This window comes from Triturus cristatus, chromosome 7 (assembly GCF_964204655.1).
Source record: "Triturus cristatus chromosome 7, aTriCri1.1, whole genome shotgun sequence".
Taxonomy (NCBI): domain Eukaryota; kingdom Metazoa; phylum Chordata; class Amphibia; order Caudata; family Salamandridae; genus Triturus; species Triturus cristatus.
In genome coordinates, this window is record NC_140590.1 from 713,345,176 (window position 1) to 713,364,554 (window position 19,379).

Here is a 19,379-nt window from a genome sequence, read left to right on the forward strand (position 1 = left end):
AATACAGTTTTTGGCAGGCAGCAGGCTGATGTCAGGCTTCGTGAGCCGCGCAGAGAATGAGACAAAGTTCATGGTCACAGATGCAGGCTCGGACTGGAGCTTCAGAGACAGAAAGCAAGAAAAGCTTGATGACAGAATCAGGGCCTACTTGCCTGGACTGAAAAATGGCATAAGTGAACCATATAAAGGCGGTGGCCTTTCGTACTTAGGAATGGAATATCTGGCCCATTCATGGCGGATCAGCAGAGGACATGTTAACGGTGGACGCACATGTATTTGCGTCTTCATAACTGGAACTGGAGGGAACATACATGTATTTGTAACATGCACATAGAACCGTTGGGGTCCAAGATAGGGGACATAACTGACCGGAAAAATCCATATTTCCACAAAGTCCTAGAGTTTGGTTATCTGAACCTTCCACCAGACTGTATGAACATCATCAGGGAGGCCAGAAAGCCTACCACAAGAACTTGTTACACAGCAAAATCTAACCGTTTTGTTATTCATTAAAATAACAATCACATAAACCCTCTTGATGCTTCCATACAAAACATTATCTGCTATCTGTTACACTTGCAGCAGTCAGGATTGGCTTACAGCTTCATTGGGCTACATCTTGCTGCATACCTACAAAATAGACAACATCTATCGCTTTTCAGAGTGCCCGTAATTAAAGCTTTCATGGAAGGACTTAAAACAGTTATACCTCCAAGACTGCCCCAGTGTGGTATCTTAACATAGTTCTCACAAGATTAATGGGACCACCCTTTGAACCCATGCATAGGTGTGAGCCACAGTTTCTCTCTTGTAAAACCGCTTTCCTCATTGCAGTCACTTCACTAAGGAGAGTGGGTGAACTACAGGCACTAACCATAGAAGAACCATTTTTTCAACTGCACAAAGATAAAGTGGTTCTACGTACAAACCTTAAGTTTCTACTTAAGGTAGTCTCTGCATTTCTCATAAATCAGTCAGTAGAATTACTCATATTCTTCCCTCAACCTGATACTGTTGCAGAGAGAGCACTACACACCTTAAATGTCAGAAGAGCACTGTTATACTACATCGAAAGAACACAATCATTTCGGAAGACCAAACAACTTTTTGTTGCTTTTGCACCACCACTTTAACTCTACCCCCTAGTGTGCATTCCACTCACAAGATAGGGGCTCCTATGGCCTTCTTAGGAAACATTCCCATAGTGGACATTTGCAAAGCTGTACATGGTCTACACCACACACATTCACAAAACACTATTGTGTAGATGTATCAGCAAGACAACGAGCTAATGTGGGCCAAGCAGTACTTAAGACACTATTTCAGACAACTCTAACAGCTAACGGTTAGCCACCGCTTTGGGAGATTACTGCTATGTAGTCTATACAAAGCATGTGATCTACAGCTCACAAGCCTAGAACCGATAATGTTACTTACCCAGTGAACATCTGTACCTGTAGCAACTGCAGTTCTCTCTTTAGTATACATACATACGCATGAACATCTCTATTCTACTCTTTCTAACTCCATTCTCACCCCCTGCGGGAAAACAATTTAACAGAGTTGATGTCAATGCGCACTATCACCAAAAGGTGGAGTCACCTACCTCGTGACTGAAAAAGACTTCTTCAAAGAAAAACAAACTGCAAACATCCAGACCCAACACTAGATTGGCAGGAGAATGCACAGCATGTGAATCTATAGCTTACATGCCAAGAACAGACGTTTACTGTGTAAGTAACGTTATCCCTGCGTGAGACACAAACACACCATTCAGAGCTGTGTGAGAGACAGAGATCTTGGTAGTTTTCATAAAAGTTGAGTCTTTGAGACCTGGATGCCATCTGTGGTCGAGATAGGGGGTTCATTATAGGTGACATTGGATACCCAGGTGTTGACAGCCCCTCAATAGTAAGTTCCATATTTTTGAGACTGCTTAATGTCATAATTCGGAAACATGTTCATGGGCATCTCAATAAACAGATTTGTGATATTTAACCACATCCATCGGAGGGTGACCTTTTCACCTACATTTTCGAAAGTGGAAGAAAATGAAGAACGAACATTCCATTGTAATGTCAATGTAGACACTCTGTAGCCTGTGGGGGATTTGGGACATTGTTGGACAAGTTAGGGTTGTGAAGTGCTAAGAGCTGAGGCAGAGTCTGTCACATGTCCTAGCCTGACTTTGAGTTCTCTATGCCCTACCCCTGTTTCAGATTCAAAGGCTGGTGCTTAAATGTCCCAAATTCTCTATCAACCTGACTGCCTTTGTCTAGTGTATGATACAAGGCAGGTCTATTCCTCATTTTCAAATGTAATGTCTATAAAAATAACAACAATGCACAACTCTTGGGTAATTGTCCTGTGTTCTTTAGAGCCTGCGCCTTTTCAAAACTGTTTGGTGTGTCTGTCTTTTTCTGTATTATCACAGTTCTCATGGAGAAGTATTTATTCTCTTTAACTGTAGAAGCTGGAATGGGAGAAATGCTGGATCATGCAGTCCTACTGCAGGTTATCAAGGAGCAACAGGTGCAGCAGAAACGTCTACTCGACCAGCAGGAGAAACTGCTAGCTGTGATCGAAGAGCAACACAAAGAAATCCACCAGCAGAGGCAGGAGGAGGATGACGAAAAGCTAGGTAAGATCCTCAGGCGAGACCATTATTTTCTATTATTTCCGGTACAGTGGACAGATAAGAGCCTGAGTGTGAGTGACACACTGAAGTGCATCTTCAGTGTGGAAATGGCTCGCACACCAGGAGAGAACATGGCAGGTAGCTTTTTAAAAGAAAGACCAGGTATGGTAGTTCTGTACACCTAAGGCCAATAACATGTAGTAACAGTAGTAACACGTAGTGACAGTAGGCAAGTCAAAATTGGGTGCATTGCAAGCGCTCTGTGTAAACTTCAGCCTTTGACTAGCAAACAGTGTTGCTAGTCAGGTTAGAAGAGCAGATACTCCGCATTACTTCTCGGGTGTCTAGACCCCAGATGCCATTCCCCCAACTGCTGCTGTGGCGAACCTCACACCACGGTAGGAGCTTTCACCTGCACCTATTGCCGGTTCTCCAGCAGCCACATACCCTCCACACAAATACTAACCACGCCCTCAAACCCCGTACCAACACTCATACCACTCAAGCACCAACAGCGCCTTCATCGCAACCCTATAACACTCCCTTGCATACATGCTTCTCAACACACAACCACTCATCAAACACACAACCAAAATATGGGGCCTGTTGAGTAGCGACGCACCAGACATTCTCTTTATCAAAGAGACCCTCATGTGCTCCCGACATTGCCATGGAAATCTCAGTGGGCTACAAGATCGCTCGGCAGGACCGCCTTCACAAGCCAGAAGGAGGACTCACTATCCTCTACAGCGAATCCATCAAATGCACACGATCCACAGAGAACGCCACCCCATAAATGGAACAACTGCCTTTCAAGCTTCACATGTCAGAAAACTTCACCCTGAGCGGAACCCTTGTCTTTCGACTACTAAGTTTTAGCAACAACGGAGTCACCCAGCTCGCCCCAGAACGAACACACACTGCAAGACACACAATAGACCCCATTTTCACCACAAGCGACAGCATCAAATACAACTCCACCACACAGCTTACATGGAACGGTCACTTCATCATCTACTTCCAAATCAACACACTTCAAGTCAACACCCGTACGTGGTTCTAGTGGCGAATCCTCCACTAAAGTGGAGGAGCATCGCCCCACTGCTATTTGAGCTGTGCAAAAAATAAAATGATAACAACAAGACGTTATTATCATTCTATTTTTCTGTGCGGTCTAGAGCCAGGTCGCGGTGGGACTGGGCTCGCCAGAGCAGTGTGGGGAGTGGTTTGCATTCCTTACGTGTGTTTTTTCGGCCCTCTTGGGTCAGCCAAACAGTCTTAAGCACTTACCATATTCTCCACCTGGCTGTGTTACACAGCCCGGTGAAGAGCATGCCCAAGCACTGACTGAGGAGCCAAACAGGCTGCTCAGACCTAGTACAACGCTGTATGATTGGCAGGGAGAGTCTGGGAGCCTGGATGCTTCTGGTGCTGCCATTGCAGTGAGATGAGGATGGAGGAGAGACGTGCGGCGGCGAAGGTTCGTTTTTTTTTTTTTTATTCATTATTCATTTCCCGCCTCGCTACCCCCGTTCTGAGGCAGCCACCGCTGCTAGGTTCAGCATTCTAAACTGCATCTGGGGCAGAATCTCATCTCAGAGGTAGACTGACTCAGTGCCCTCAGATTGGCACAACCTAACCTCACAGACAACCTAGACAAGGACATCAACAACTGAATCAGGAACTCTACAGACTTCCCCACGCCCATCAAACCTAACAAGTATAGTAGATCATACAAGCCGGCCAGCTGGTACAGACTAGACATCCCCAACACCAAGCGATACTGTAAACAGCTAGAAAGGAAATGGAGAGCCAGCCGCAACATCACCGACAGAATTATGTACAAAGCTGTGCACAGACGCTATCACCAGCAAATAATTGACACCAAGAAGAAAACACTGCGTCGAAGGAAGATCCAATAGCTGCAAGGAGATCTTCTTGATCATTAAGAATTTCACCTCGTCCACAGTCACTGTTGCCTACATCGTTGCCTCCCAACAACTCTGCGACAACCTATCCAACTTCTTCCACCACAAAATTGCAAACATCTACAGCAACTTTGCACACCAACCCAACCCCAGAGAACTTGTTGCTAACCTATCCACCAGCGATCGAAGAAGTCCACTTGACTGAATGGACAACCCGCACCAGAAACGACACAGCAGCAATCATGTGGACCATCCACTCTGGGGCCCCTACTGACTCATGCCCCTATCACATCTACAACCTGGGAACATCACCAATCAGCACCAACCTGACCCACATCATCAACACCCCCATTACGTCCGCCACTTTCCTGGATGAATGGAAACTAGCAGAAATCAATGCCCTCCTCAAGAAACCCACAGCCGATCCGAATTAACTGAGCAACTTCCAACCCATCTCTCTGCTTTCCTATCCTGCCAAAGTGATTGAGAAGGCCATCAACAAGCAACTCACGACCCAACTCGAACACAGACAACACTTACTCAGGATCCACAAAGAACCACAGCACCGAAAAAGAGGCTACCGATGACATTTGAATCTCCCTGGACCGAGAAGAAACAGCAGCCCTCATCCTGCTCGACCTCTCTGCGGCCTTCAACAGTGTCTCCCATACCATGCTCATCAGAAGGCTCCACAAGATTGACATACAAGGATCTGCTCTCAAATGGATCTGTTCCCTTTTCACGGGTAGAACCCAAGGGGTCAGGCTGCCACCTTCACATCAGAGACTAAAAAATTGATATGCGGAGTCCCACAGGGATCGTCCCTCAGCCTCACCCTTTTTAGCATAAACATGACACCGCTCACCAGTATCATCCAATCCCAAGACATCACCGTTATCTCCTACACCAATGGCACCCACCTCATTCCCTCCCTGTCGGACAAAACAACCACTGCCAGAACCCAACTGCATGACCATGGTAGCAGACTGGATGTGAACCAACTACCTGCAGCTCAGTTCTGACAAGATGGAAGTACTGATCTTCGGCAACAAGACCTCCCCATGGGACTCCACCAGGTGGCTGTCGAAGCTAGGACCAACATCCACACCAACAGACCATGCAAGAAAACTAGGGATCATCCTAGACAACAAGTTTAACATGACGGCTTAAGTCAACACAGTGTGCACCTCCTGCTTCCACATCCTACGCATGCTGTGAAAAATCAGCAAAAAGTTACATCAGAACACCGAACAGACCGTATCACAAGCACTCATCACCAGCAGACTTGACTACGGCAACACTCACCTACACTGGAATCTCCAAACAACTAATACACTCTAGAACACCGCTGCAAGATTCGTATTCGACCTCCCATGCCCCACTTACATCACACTACACCTCAAGAAGCCTCACTTGCTCCCCATTCACAAGGGCAGCCAATTCGAACTACACACGCACACAAGCATTTGCAATGTACTAGGTCTCACATTACTGAAAGTATGTTCACTAGGGACCTCTAGGAGCAGCTTGTGGTACTGCACCGACACATGCGGTGCTGGTGCCTTGCTTACTAGGGACCTCTAGGAGCAGCTTGCGGTACTGCACCGAGACATGCAGTGCTGGTGCCTTGCTCACTAGGGACCTCTAGGGGTAGCTTGCAATACTGCACCGAGACATACAGTGCTGGTTCCTGGCTCACTACGCAAGCATTTGCAATGTACTAGGTCTCACATAACTGAAAGTATGTTCACTAGGGACCTCTAGGAGCAGCTTGTGGTATTGCACCGAGACATGCAGTGCTGGTGCCTTGCTCACTAGGGACCTCCAGGAGCAGCTTGCGGTACTGCACCGAGACATGCAGTGCTAGTGCCTTGCTTACTAGGGACCTCTAGGAGCAGCTTGCGGTACTGCACCGAAACATGCAGTGCTGGTGCCTTGCTCACTAGGGACCTCTAGGAGTAGCTTGCGATACTGCACCGAGACATACAGTGCTCGTTCCTGGCTCACTACGCAAGCATTTGCAATGCACTAGATCTCGCATTACTGAAAGTATGAGCTATTGGCGTTGCATTATTATTTGCAACGCTAATACCTCAAACTATCAGTAATGCGAGACCTATTGCATTGCACGTGCTTGTTTTAAACATCACTCTGTAGTACTGGCCCAGATGTGTGTGATATGAGATCTCAATATTGAACTATGAGTGAGTGCTTACAATCACAATTGAGGTTCACTGAATTGGGTGTGGGTCTCCATATTTAAATATTTGAGGGGTATTGGACAGGGCTGAGGATGGGTGGGATGAGCAGTGTCAGGGCAGGCCGTTTTACAAGTACTTAAAGACCGCCATGAGCCATTATTAAAAAAACTATGTTTATTTTCACAAATGTCCAGAAAATGCATACTGGGAACACTGAAAACCTGCCAATTCTCTGTTTCAGGAGCAGACAAGCCACAGGAGCAAGCTGTTGCTTTATTGAAAAGCAAAGAGGAAGGAAAACCAAATGTAGCAAGACCTGCGAGTGACGAGCTTGAAGGGCAGAAAGTTATTGAAGCAAAGCAACAAGCTGTCCTGCCTGCAGACCAAGCAAACGTAGGTGCAGATGGAGTCATAGTGGCTAATGGAGAGGACCCAGAAGTGCCTGCCATTCCTGTTAACCTTCCTGACCATGGGAATGCCCACAAAGAGAAACCTCATATTTTTGCCGACTTTCCTAATGTAAATATCCAGAATCAGGAGGCAAAAAATCCTGCAGATATTGCTCAGAATGCCCGACAGCTGGAGCCTAAAGTGCACGCTGCTATTGAGAATGCTAAGCAGCAGCAACCTAAACTTCATGTTGATGATGGCCAGCAACAGGAGCTTAAAGTTCACGCTGATATTCATGAGAATGCCCAGAAACAGGATCCTAATGTTCATGCTGAAATAGGAGGGAATGTTAAGCAGCAGGAGCCTAAAGTACATGCTGCCCACATGGTAGATATTCAGCAGTCGAAGCGTAAAATTCCCTTAGACCTTGGGAAGAATTCCTTGAAAGAGGACATTAACAAACATGTTGAGGTTCCAGAGGTTCTGAATGCTCAGCAGCCAGAGCCTATGAAAAGCGCTGAAAAATTTGAAGGTAAGGACCACCAAAAAGCTCCTGAGCCAGAGGTGGTAAAAAACCCTGTAGCTAAGCACACGGGCCATGCCCAGCCAGAAGGAGAGCTGCCGGGCAAAGAGCACCAAGAAGCAGAAGAGCACCTCAAAGTGGCTGGTCTGGAAGCCAACTCTGAAATTCAAAGGCAAATGCAGCCTGAGGGGAACATCAAGGCTGTTCGTGGCAGTAAGGAAATTCCTGACCCACACATAGAAGAGCCAAAAGCCAAGTTACACAGTAGAAATCAACCACCAGATGCTGATGGCAAGGATCAGTACCCCCTGAAGGGACTTGAGATCCTAGATCATGCTGGTCAGCAAGGTCCAGATGTCAACCAAGCTCAAATTGTTCCAGAAGAGCCCAAGGTAGAGGAACGCGATCTTCCACGACAAGAACAATTGCCAAACAATGAGCTGAGACTTGAGGAGAGCAACCATGAGAATAATCGACCTGCAAAGGCCATAAACGGAAATGAACTGGAAAATAAGCCCCAAGAGAAGGGGGAGGCCATTGCAGATCCTCCACAAATGGAGAATGAACAAATCAAGCCAAATCGAGACTTGAAACTTCAGAATGACGTGGAGCTAAGAAGGCGGCGGAGGGCTCTGCCATCTTCTGAGAAGTCAGGCATTGTTGATGACACCTCCCTCATCCACCTTAACCCCATCCCCGATGTGAAGGTGGATGGCCTGCGCAGCGCTCTGGAGCAGAGCCTGCATCAGGCTGCCGAAGGGGCCATACACTTGATCCATAGCCGCAAACTCCAACAGATCCATGCCAGTGAAAATGAAGAATGAACTGTTCATGCTTAAATACTGAGCGATCAGGGCATGCTTTGTGTACTAGTGGTACACGCCGCTTGACTAGTGTCCAACGACCAAATCCTGCCATTCCCTGCCGCTGTGACATCTCCAGAGCAGAAGGAGGGAGTGTCTTCCCTCCACGGAATTCCCATGACTTCTTCTCAGTTTGTCGAACCTTGTTATCTTTCTTTTTTCTGTTTATTAAGTTCTTGTGGGACATCCGCTCACAGTCTTTGTGCTTATTACAATGTGAGACTAATTATTTCCACATGTAAGGGCTTACTGCAATTTCAACACAGACTTTGCCGTCCTTTTCGTACTCTACTCCTAAGTGCTCCTGTTCCCCCAGGAAGTGTTTGCAATCAGTGGGAACACTTTAAAATCTGCGATTTTAAACCATAAGTTAGGGGCTTCATGCTGATTTTGACAATGCCTTTCAACCGCCACCTATTTCCCCCCATTCCCATTCCTCCTCCTCCCCTGCTCCCCCTGACCATGCTGATGCTGCTGATGGAAGCTATATTGACTGTACAGTACTGACTGGGCATATTTGCCTAACAGCATTTTGAAAGTACATATCCTTTTCAACATCCAACAAATGTTTTTCCAGAGTCTGAGTGAATGGCATAACGTTTCAGTTTGGCATTGTCGTATTTTAGAGGGTTTACAACCCAGGTGCCTCTCCCTTCAGCCATCTGCTGGTCGGTGCTCTTTATATGGTATAATCATATTTTCTGTTTATCATTTTGAAAATCCATGCCGACATTTCTTGGTTAAAAAAATATCAGATATGGTAGTGAGTTCTAACATTGATGATTCTTCAATAACCTGCGCTATGTCCACACCTAGTCTGGAGTCACTAGCAGAGCTGGGCAGCTTTAAGTGCTGCTTCTGTAGGTTATTTAATATTAGGCACCCAGTGTCCAGTTAAATGAAGTCATTGGGTACCAGCTGATGTCAAGGCATTTGAAATATCAATGGCGTTACTGATGCCATTGATGGGTTGGGTCATGTGGCGAAATAGTCTTGTACGCGGCCAGTACATCTTTATTTGTAAGTAAAGGGATAAGGTGTCAGAAGTATGTTCAAAGTACACTTTTAATAGAATTAAATTTTGTTTAGAGTTAAAAAAAATATTTTAAAAGCAGCATAAAATATCTTTATTTTTTCAGCTGGGCTGGTCACAGCTAAGTAAAAGAATTGAGTAAGAAGTTTGGAATTTGGTTCAGGTTTACCCTTGTTTTTAGAAACTAGTTTATTTTTAGTAACTATTTTGCTATAATAAAGACTTCTGGTACACAATGCAGATGTTTAATGCATTTGATAAACTTTTATTCCTATTTCAGTTGGGCGGGCCCTGGAAGCAGTTCTAGAACCATCCTAAAGTTGAACGTAATTTTTGACATCTAAGCATTAGCAGTATGCTGTTGTTTCACTGAAATCCGTTACATTTTAGTGGAAAGAGCTAATTTATGTGTTTCAGCAACAGCCTGGTTTTAGATTGGAAGCAAGATTGTGCCTCTCAGTTTAACTCTTATGAAGAAAATGATTGCTGGCACCTGCCTGATACTGCCAAAATAATAAAACTGTCCAACATCTAGAAGTGTGAGCGTTTAAAAGTCAAAGTTCAGTGACTAGAATGTGTTTATCAAAGACCTAAGGAGCACAAATTGCAAATCTCGACAGGCAGCAAAGAAGTGATACTACATGTCTTTTCATTTCTACTGTTTTATAAACCCCTGTGTGTAGAGCAGTTTTCTTAATTTTGAACGTGTATTACAGCACATCACTTACAGTATGTTAAGCACATCATGATTTACTCTTGGGGCACATGCAGCAGATTGGGGGAATAAGGGATTTGTTATATCTTTACATCCTATCACTTTTTCAGACATCTATAGTGTCTGGTGCTGGGCTGATCAGAAGTCCAAGGAGCAAATTATGTTCAACACAAAAACGTAATGTTCGAGGCATATGAGCTGCAGATTACAGACTTTTGCATAGATCGCCATCTGGTGTTGGGCCTGGATGTTTGCAGTTTGATTTTCCTCTTGGAAAGTCTTTGGAAGTCACGAGGTCGGTGACTCCTCCTTTGGATCGTATTGCGCATGGGCTTCGGCTCCATCCTCAGATTGTTTTTTCCGCCATCGGGCTCGGATGTAATCTTCGCGCTCCGGTTCCGAACATTTCCAGTTTGACGATCGAAGCGGAATCCTCAATCACCTTCTCATCGACAAATCTTCGGTTCCAGTCGTTGACGGCGGCCTTCGGGCCTACCCAAGCTGCGGTCCCGGCTGATGGAAAGAACTCCATTCAAGAAGTGCTCTCGATGTGGGTCGAAATTCCCCCACACCGGTCTTCATGAGGTATGCAACCTCTGCCTCTCCCCTGAACACAAGGCTCGAGACTGTCCGGCCTGTAAGTCTTTCAGCTCGAAAAAGACTATTCGGGACCGAAGAGCCAGACGAAACATGGCGCACTCCTCGACCTCCGTTCCAGTCGACATCTTCGGAGACGACGTCGAAGATCCGGGACAGCAGCACACCGAAGAGGACCTCGTCAGCACTTCCGACGACTCCGATGTAGAGGACATCACCCCGGCGCAGAGGGTCGTGAGTAATATACCCCCCCACCCCCCTCACACCTGCGCCGACACCCAAAAAGGCTTCGGTCACGCCTTCACCTCCGGGCCTAGGCAAGACCAGAGACACTGCTTCACACAACCCACCTTCGGACCCGGTGAAGAAGCCAAATAAGCCTTCTGGCGGCTCGGGCTGGAGCCAGCCTTCCAGGGGTGCCGACAAACACACCTCGGCACCGAAAAAGAAACCGGCCTCTACCTCGACACCGAGCTCCGCACCGAATTCCTCGGTGTCGAAACCCAGCGCTTCCGTACCGACGCCATCTTCGGTACCGACCAAACCCCATAAGGCCCTCGGCACCGACACTTCCACGCCGAAGCCCACCTCGGCACCGACCAAGAAATCGGAGGTTCCCAAGCCCAGTGCTAAGCACGGCACGGACAAGCCTAAAAAGTCATCGGCCCTGAAGACCTCGGCGCGGACGGAACAAACATTGTCACAGGAACTGTTTACACCGGATCCCTTACAAAAAACTCTTACTAATGATCCAAAAACTGGACATTTGCTACTCTCTTCCAAAAAGAGACATTTGGATAAACCGGCTCCGCCTCCACCTCCAAAGAGGAAGGACTCTGCTACCTCCCCTTTCAGAATACCTTCCCCACCTCCTCCACCCTCTTCACCTCTGCCCCCTCCGCCTTCTCCACCCCTGCCCCCTCCGCCCCCACCTCATCGCTCTCCGACCCTGTCTCCAGACGATGATCAGGGGGACCCATATCACGATCCAGGGGATGTGCCCCATAACCCCACCCCTACAGGATCCCCAGACGCATGGGACAACTACAATAACCCAGATATTCCAGACGTCCCACAAGATGACCTTTATCCTTCCAGGCCATCTCCACCGGAAGACTCACTAGGTTTCCACCACCTACTTCAGAGGGCGGCACATTATCACGGGGTAGAGTTGCACACTGACCCAGTGGAGGAGGATTTCCTCCTCGACACATTTGATACCGCACATAGGTCTACCTCCATACTACCTATGCTCAAGGGGGTGGTAAAACATGCGCCAGAGGTTTTTAAGGACCCAGTCAGGGCCAGGGTCATTAACCCACGCATAGAAAAAAGGTATAAAGCTGCCCCAACAGATCCTGCCTATATCAAAGGGCCAGCGCCACTAGATTCCCTAGTGGTTTCCACTGCACGAAAGAGGTCAAATTCCCAGGCGTCAGGCGAAGCACCACCACCTGACAAAGAGTCAAAGCTACTGGACGCGTCAGGAAAGCTCACTGCGTCACAGGTAGCCAATATATGGCATATCGCCAACACCCATGCGCTATTGGCCAGATACGATAGGGCGCATTATGATGAATTAGAAACCATAATGCACCACCTCCCGGAAAGATACAAAAATAGGGCCAATGAATTAATTCAAGAGGGTAAGACAATAACTAACACCTCCATACGCTGTGCCTTAGATGCAGCAGACATAGCCTCCAGGGCCAATAATACTAGCGTCCTCCTCCGTCGCTATGCTTGGCTGAGAATATCAGGTTTCAAACCTGAGGTACAGGTCTCCATCCTAAATCATCCCTTTGACCAAGAACACCTATTCGGCCCATAGGTAGATGAGGCCCTCGAAAAAATGAAGAAGGACACTGATACGGCAAAATCTATGGGAGCCCTGCAGTCACACCCTCCTAGGCGCTCCTTTCGCCGCTCTTCCTTTTGGAGTACGTCTAGAGGCTACTCCTCAGATAGCGTGTCCACTTCCTACAAATCCCCCACTCAGTCCACCTTCACAAGGGGTTATCAAAGAGGCGGCTATAGGGGCAATAACAATACAGGCAGAGGCAAAACAAATACCGCCCGCTCTGCCACACCGCCTACCCAATGACTTCCCCCCGCTCCCTCCAGACCATCCCACTCCGGTCGGGGGCAGACTACAAAATTTCCTTCACGTCTGGGAGACAATCACCTCAGACAAATGGGTGACCCAAATTATTCGGTCATGGTACTGCCTAGAATTAAAATCTACCCCCCCCAAACATTCCACCCAGGCAACGCCCAATGTCACAAGAATATTCCACATTACTAAAACAGAAGCTAATCTCCCTCCTACAAAAACAGGCAATAGAACAAGTTCCCGCCAATCAGCAAAATTTAGGGGTCTACTCCCCTATATTTTCTAATACCAAAAAGGGACGAGACTCTACGACCTATTCTAGATCTCCGGCCCCTAAACACATACATACATTCAGACCATTTTCACATGGTAACTCTTCAGCAGGTGCTTCCGCTCCTCTCCCAGAACGACTTCCTCACCACACTGGACTTGAAAGACGCATACTTTCACATTTTGGTACACCATGCTCACAGAAAGTACCTCAGATTTGTAGTGGACTGGCAACACTACCAGTTCAAGGTGCTCCCATTCGGGGTCACAACAGCACCAAGGGTATTCACCAAGTGCCTAGCGGTAGTGGCGGCACACCTCAGAAGACAGCACATTCAGGTCTTCCCATATTTGGACGACTGGCTGATAAAAGCCACGTCCTACACCCAATGTGTACACCACACCGCCACTACAATCCAACTACTTCACCAACTAGGCTTCACGGTGAACCACCAAAAGTCCCAGCTAACACCATCCCACATAAAGCAATACCTTGGTGCCACAATAGACACCTCAAAAGCCATAGCCTACCCCAATCCGGCCAGGATTGCAAGCATTCCGGCTTTGCGTCAAAGATTCATACTTCAACACTCCCTTCCAGCAAAAGTGTTTATGCAACTGATAGGGATGATGGCCTCTTGCATTTTCATAGTGCCCCACGCAGGACTCCAGATGCGTCCACTCTAAGAGTGCCTAGCGGGCCAATGGAACCAGGCCCAGGGGCAACTGACAGATCTGGTGTTGGTAGACGGTCGTACCCATCGCTCTCTGCAGTGGTGGAACACCACAAACCTTTCCAAAGGTCGACCGTTCCTGGACCCGGTTCCACAAATAATACTAACAACAGACGCATCGCTCTCCGGCTGGGGAGCTCATCTATTACACCTCACAGTGCAAGGCACATGGACGCCGCAACAAAAGTTACTCCATATCAACCATCTGGAGCTACTAGCAATCTCTCTAGCCCTAAAATCCTTCCAGAGACAGATTTTAGGCAAGGCAGTCCTCATTCGCAAAGACAACATGACGGCCATGTATTACATTCAAAAACAAGGCGGCACACACTCTCCACAGCTCTCTCAACTAGCACAGAGCATATGGAGATGGGCAATTCCACACAAAATCTTTCTCCTAGCCCAACATGTACCAGGAGTCCAAAACACCATTGCAGATCTGCTTAGCAGACAGACGCAGCAGATCCACGCAGGTTCTTCACCCGTTCTTTCAAATGTGGGGGCATCCGCAGATAGACCTCTTCGCCACCCACGAAAACAAAAAATGCCCAAGCTTCGCCGCCAGATACCCACATCCATTGTCCAAAGGCAATGCAATATGGATGAACTGGTCAGACAAATTTGCGTACGCTTTTCCACCTCTCCCACTAATTCCATTAGTGGTGCGAAAGCTACAACAGCATTCCCTCACACTGATCCTAGTAGCTCCAACATGGGCCAGACAACCGTGGTACACCACGCTGCTGGAACTCTCGGTAGTACCGCACCAAAAGCTACACCTCTCACCATACCTCCTAACCCAGAACCATGGAGAGATCAAGCAGCTGGACCCAGCTCAGCTCAACCTTGCGATCTGGCTCCTGGAATCCTAGAATTTGGATACCTAAACCTTCCCCCTGACTGTATGAACGTCCTCAGAGAAGCTAGACGCCCTACCACTAGAGCCTGCTACGCTGCAAAGTGGAAAAGTTTTGTTGTTTATTGTCATAACAACACAATCAATCCTCTAGACATGTCTATACAACCCATCATATGCTACTTACTCCATCTACAAAGGTGTAACCTAGCATATACCTCCATTCGGCTACACCTCGCAGCAATTGCCGCTTACCTACAAAACAGGCAGCACCTATCACTTTTCAGAGTACCTGCCATTAAAGCCTTCATGGAAGGCCTAAAACGAATAATTCCCCCCAGAGTACCACCCTCACCTGTGTGGAACTTAAATATCGTTCTCACAAGGCTAATGGGGCCGCCCTTCGAACCTTTGCATAAAGGTGAACTGCAATTTCTCACATGGAAAACAGCTTTTCTTGTAGCTAGCACTTCCCTTAGAAGGGTCCGTGAGATACAAGCACTTACCATACAACAACCTTTTCTTCAAATGCACCAAAACAAGGTTGTTTTCCGTACCAACCCAAAATTCCTTCCTAAAGTCATTTCCCCTTTTCACCTCAACCAATCGGTAGAATTACCGGTATTTTTCTCACAACCTCAAACTGTTGCAGAAAGGGCTCTACACACGCTAGATGTCAAACGAGCCTTACTTTACTATATCCAAAGAACACAACCTTTCAGAAAGACCAAACAACTGTTTTTCTTTCTCTCCACCACACAAGGGCAACCCCATCTCAAAATCAGGGATAGCTAGGTGGATTGTAAAATGCATCCAGATTTGCTACCACAAAGCAAAACGAACGCTATCCGTTCCCCCTAAAGCCCATTCTACATGAAAGATAGGGGCTTCTATGGCTTTTCTAGGGAACATCCGATTAGATGACATCTGCAAAGCAGCTACATGGTCAACACCGCACACTTTCACTAAACATTACTGTGTAGATGTGCAAACCAAGCAACAAGCCAGTGTGGGCCAGGCTGTACTAAAAACACTATTTCAAACCACTGCATCAGATACCGGTGGTCGCCGCTAAGGTTGGGAACTGCTATATAGTCTATGCAAAAGTGTGTAATCTGCAGCTCATATGCCTCGAACGGAATATGCTACTTATCAGTATGCATCTGTTCTTGGCATGTAGAGCTGCAGATCTACACACGCCCACCCGCCTCCCCGGCTACCTGTATCTGTTCCAGTCTATCTTATTTAGATACAACACACATGGGTTTCTTCACTGTTATTACTACGCTCCATCTTTCCCTGTTGGCAAAAAACAATCGGAGGATGGAGCCGAAGCCCATGCGCAATACGATCCAAAGGAGGAGTCACCGACCTCGTGACTTCCAAAGACTTTCCAAGAGGAAAAACAAACTGCAAACATCCGGGCCCAACACCAGATGGTGATCTATGCAAAAGTGTGCAGATCTGCAGCTCTACATGCCAAGAACAGATGCATACTGGTAAGTAGCATATTCCTTTAAACTTGGACAAAACTATCTGCATCTAGCTGCTACTCCCCAACATGCTTGCAGACTTCCTACCTCAGTTGTGCCTCAACGCGTATTTGCCAGACGAGTTTATAGTGAGTTCTGGGTGCACAGTTTTCCACCAGAAAGAGTTAAGTAGCTATGGATCCTAGTACCCCAGCTTCATCGCACAAGCCCTAGGAACACAACACATCTGCAGATTACTCGATTCAGAGTTGGAGTTGAAGAATGTAGTTGTAGTTTTTTGAGTCACTGTCGCACCACTAGTATTTTGACACCTCACTTTCCGATTCACTTTACGAACATTTTCTGAAGAACTACAACTGGCGTTCTTGTACTTTGTTGTAAGAAAGTAGTGTAGATTAAGTCAAATCTTTTTTTAGATAGACTGCTTCCAAAGAACTTTTCCGGGATGTCGTCCCTGCTGGTAGACTTGTAGAGACTGCCTTTCCTATTGCAGTACCTGAGTTGATCCTAAGACAGTCTCTTTGCCTAACATTATTACTCTCCCATCGTGTTAAAGTGAACGCATCGTATCAACCTTTTTCTTAGGCATAGTTCAGTATCATAAATTCATTAAAAAAAACTGTATATCAAGGGGTAGGCCGAGGCTGCTGAACACTGCTTAACCGCTGGGTCAAGGTCTGCCCTCATAGGAACCACCATTCTGGAGACACTGAGAAGAGTTCTGGGCAAGTGTGGCACAACAGTATACAAGTACTTGGGTGGAGAGGGACGGGGCAAGCCATTCCATCAGGCAAGGATATCACTGCGGGACGGTCACTGGCCTCAAGCATGCATCAGTGACTTTCCTAGTGTGAAATGTCCTAGTATGCAGCCAAAGTTCAGTATCAGCGGTCCTAGAAGTTTCTAAATGTCTTGCTTTACACTCCCAAATTAAAGCAATTCAGCACTCCCACATAAAGGACGAAAACATGAGGAAAGAGGTCGCAGGTCTCACCAAATGAGGCACATCAAGAAACAGTTTAAGAATAAAGTGTGGGGTTTTATTAGTGCAACACTCTTTAACAGAAAGGCTTTCCCAGATGTCAAATGAAACAATCAAAATAAAATGCAAGTGTTTGTGTGTGTGTGCGTGTATAATATATATATATGTGTGTGTGTGTGTGTGTGTGTATATATATATATACGACATTGCCGTTGATTAAAATCTGAGCAATATTGTCAAGACATGGCGTCGTCATTCCTGGTGTGAGAGGAGTATTCATTCATATTTTGGACCGGGTTTACGAGGTCTACTCGACGACGCACCTGCTGATTAGGAGCGCGGTGACTGTTCGTAAACAGTGTGGAAGGAATATATATATATATATATATATATATAAAATATATGTGTGTATATATATATATATATATGTGTGTGTATATATATAATATTCACTGAAAAAAACATAGGTTTTAGGGAAAGTTATAGTTAGTTGGACATTGCACTCGTACAAAACCCGTGAAATTCCCCCGTTATAGTTAGTTCAGCTAACTATAACTCGCACCCCCGCAATGCACTGCTGATGACGTCACATATTACATCACTCATGACATGTTCAGTGACATCACTGAATGCAACTCTGTGACACTTAATGGACGTACCTGATGGGTTAGTTGGCCCCCAGGGACCCTCAGGATTCAATCAGACTTAATTCTCCAACTTAAAACGTGCCACAGGGTGCGTTTGCGCACTTGTGACCGGCCACGCCCGCTCCCTGCACCACTGCGCAAACGCACCCCCTGGTGCATTGTAAATTGGGGGATTAAGTCCCCATACCCCGGGGCCGGCCTGCCTTTTTTTTTGTTCAACTTTTTAGGGGAGGGGGGCTGCGTGGCCCCCCTCCGTCCACTTCTGGCCCGGGAACCCCATCCCCTGGGGCCGGCCCTATCCGTTATGGATCGTGGGGGGGTCCCCAATTACCCCACAGTCCCGCCGGTTCCCCGCGTCCTGCGGGAGCCGACATGCAACTCCCCTTATGGAAAAGCAATTCTGCTTTGCTTCATTGAAGCGAGAGCAGGTTTCCTTGATCTCGCTTCAATGAAGCAAAGCAGAGTTTGCAATGACAGGGCAGGAGCTGCGACGCTCCTGCCCTTTCATTGCAAACAGCAGTGTCCCGGGGGTGGGCACCCCGGGACACTGCAGGAGCCGGCCCTGGGGGGGGGGGGCAGTCCCCAGGGCCATCATTGGCTCCAGGAGGGGGGCCGTGCGGCCCCTCTCAATGCAAAGCCCTGGTGGGTGGTGATCCCCGGGGCTCGGGGGTCCATAACAGACCCCCTATTTTGAATAATTAGCGCCCTGAGGAGGTGGCAGGCCCCGGGGCGTGTGGGGAGCTCGAGCCTCCCCACACAGGTACATTTGTTTGTTTTTTAAAGTGTGCCCCCCGCTTACAATTAATGGAACCCCCGGGGGGTGGCGGTCCCCGGAGCTGCGGGGGGGCTGCGTGCCCCCCCTGCGCCTATTTCATCAAGCCCCGGGTCCTGGCCCACCCGGGGGCTTTATTAACACGAAGCGCGGGAAACCGTGCTTTGTTTTTTTTTTTTTAAATTTAGGCCGGATCCCGCAATTTTAAAAAATGCTTTTTTTGGCCCTGGGGGTCCTTCTGGAACCCCCTGAGCAGGCCTAGGGGGTCAGAGTGTTTCTACCCTGCCCCCTTTTCCTGTTTTGCGCATTTGTTTTTCTGTTATCTTGTGCCTCGGTTCTACCGAGGCACAAGATGGCTGCCAACACTTCCTGGTTTGGAGTGCTGACAGCCAATTAGCATGAAGCTCGTGATCCAGAGGGTGCGCGGATCCACCGCGGCCATAGATATCACTATCTTTATTTCTTAATTTCTCAAAAACTACTGAACGCTTTTACATCAATTTTTAAAAGGCTGCTTTCTGAGCCAAGCAGTACCCTTTTGCCAAATTTGGTGTAAATCCGTTCAGCAGTTTTTGCTATAACTGTGTCTAAAGTTTTCTATGGGAAATTGATTTTTTGAGCTCT

The 19,379-nt window shown here is 47.2% G+C and overlaps 1 protein-coding gene across 3 annotated transcripts in view; it reads left to right on the forward strand.

The window, feature by feature from the left end:
* Positions 1–10,108, forward strand: part of SLC38A10 (solute carrier family 38 member 10) — a 399,402-nt gene extending 389,294 nt beyond the window's left edge. For all 3 annotated transcript variants that reach the window (XM_085617390.1, XM_085617392.1, XM_085617391.1), the window contains 2 exons: positions 2,471–2,641; positions 7,009–10,108. In XM_085617390.1, coding sequence (XP_085473516.1) covers positions 2,471–2,641; positions 7,009–8,504 — 1,667 coding nt within the window. In that variant the 3' untranslated portion in view covers positions 8,505–10,108. The remainder of the gene's footprint in view (positions 1–2,470; positions 2,642–7,008) is intronic.
* Positions 10,109–19,379: the final 9,271 nt, after the last annotated feature.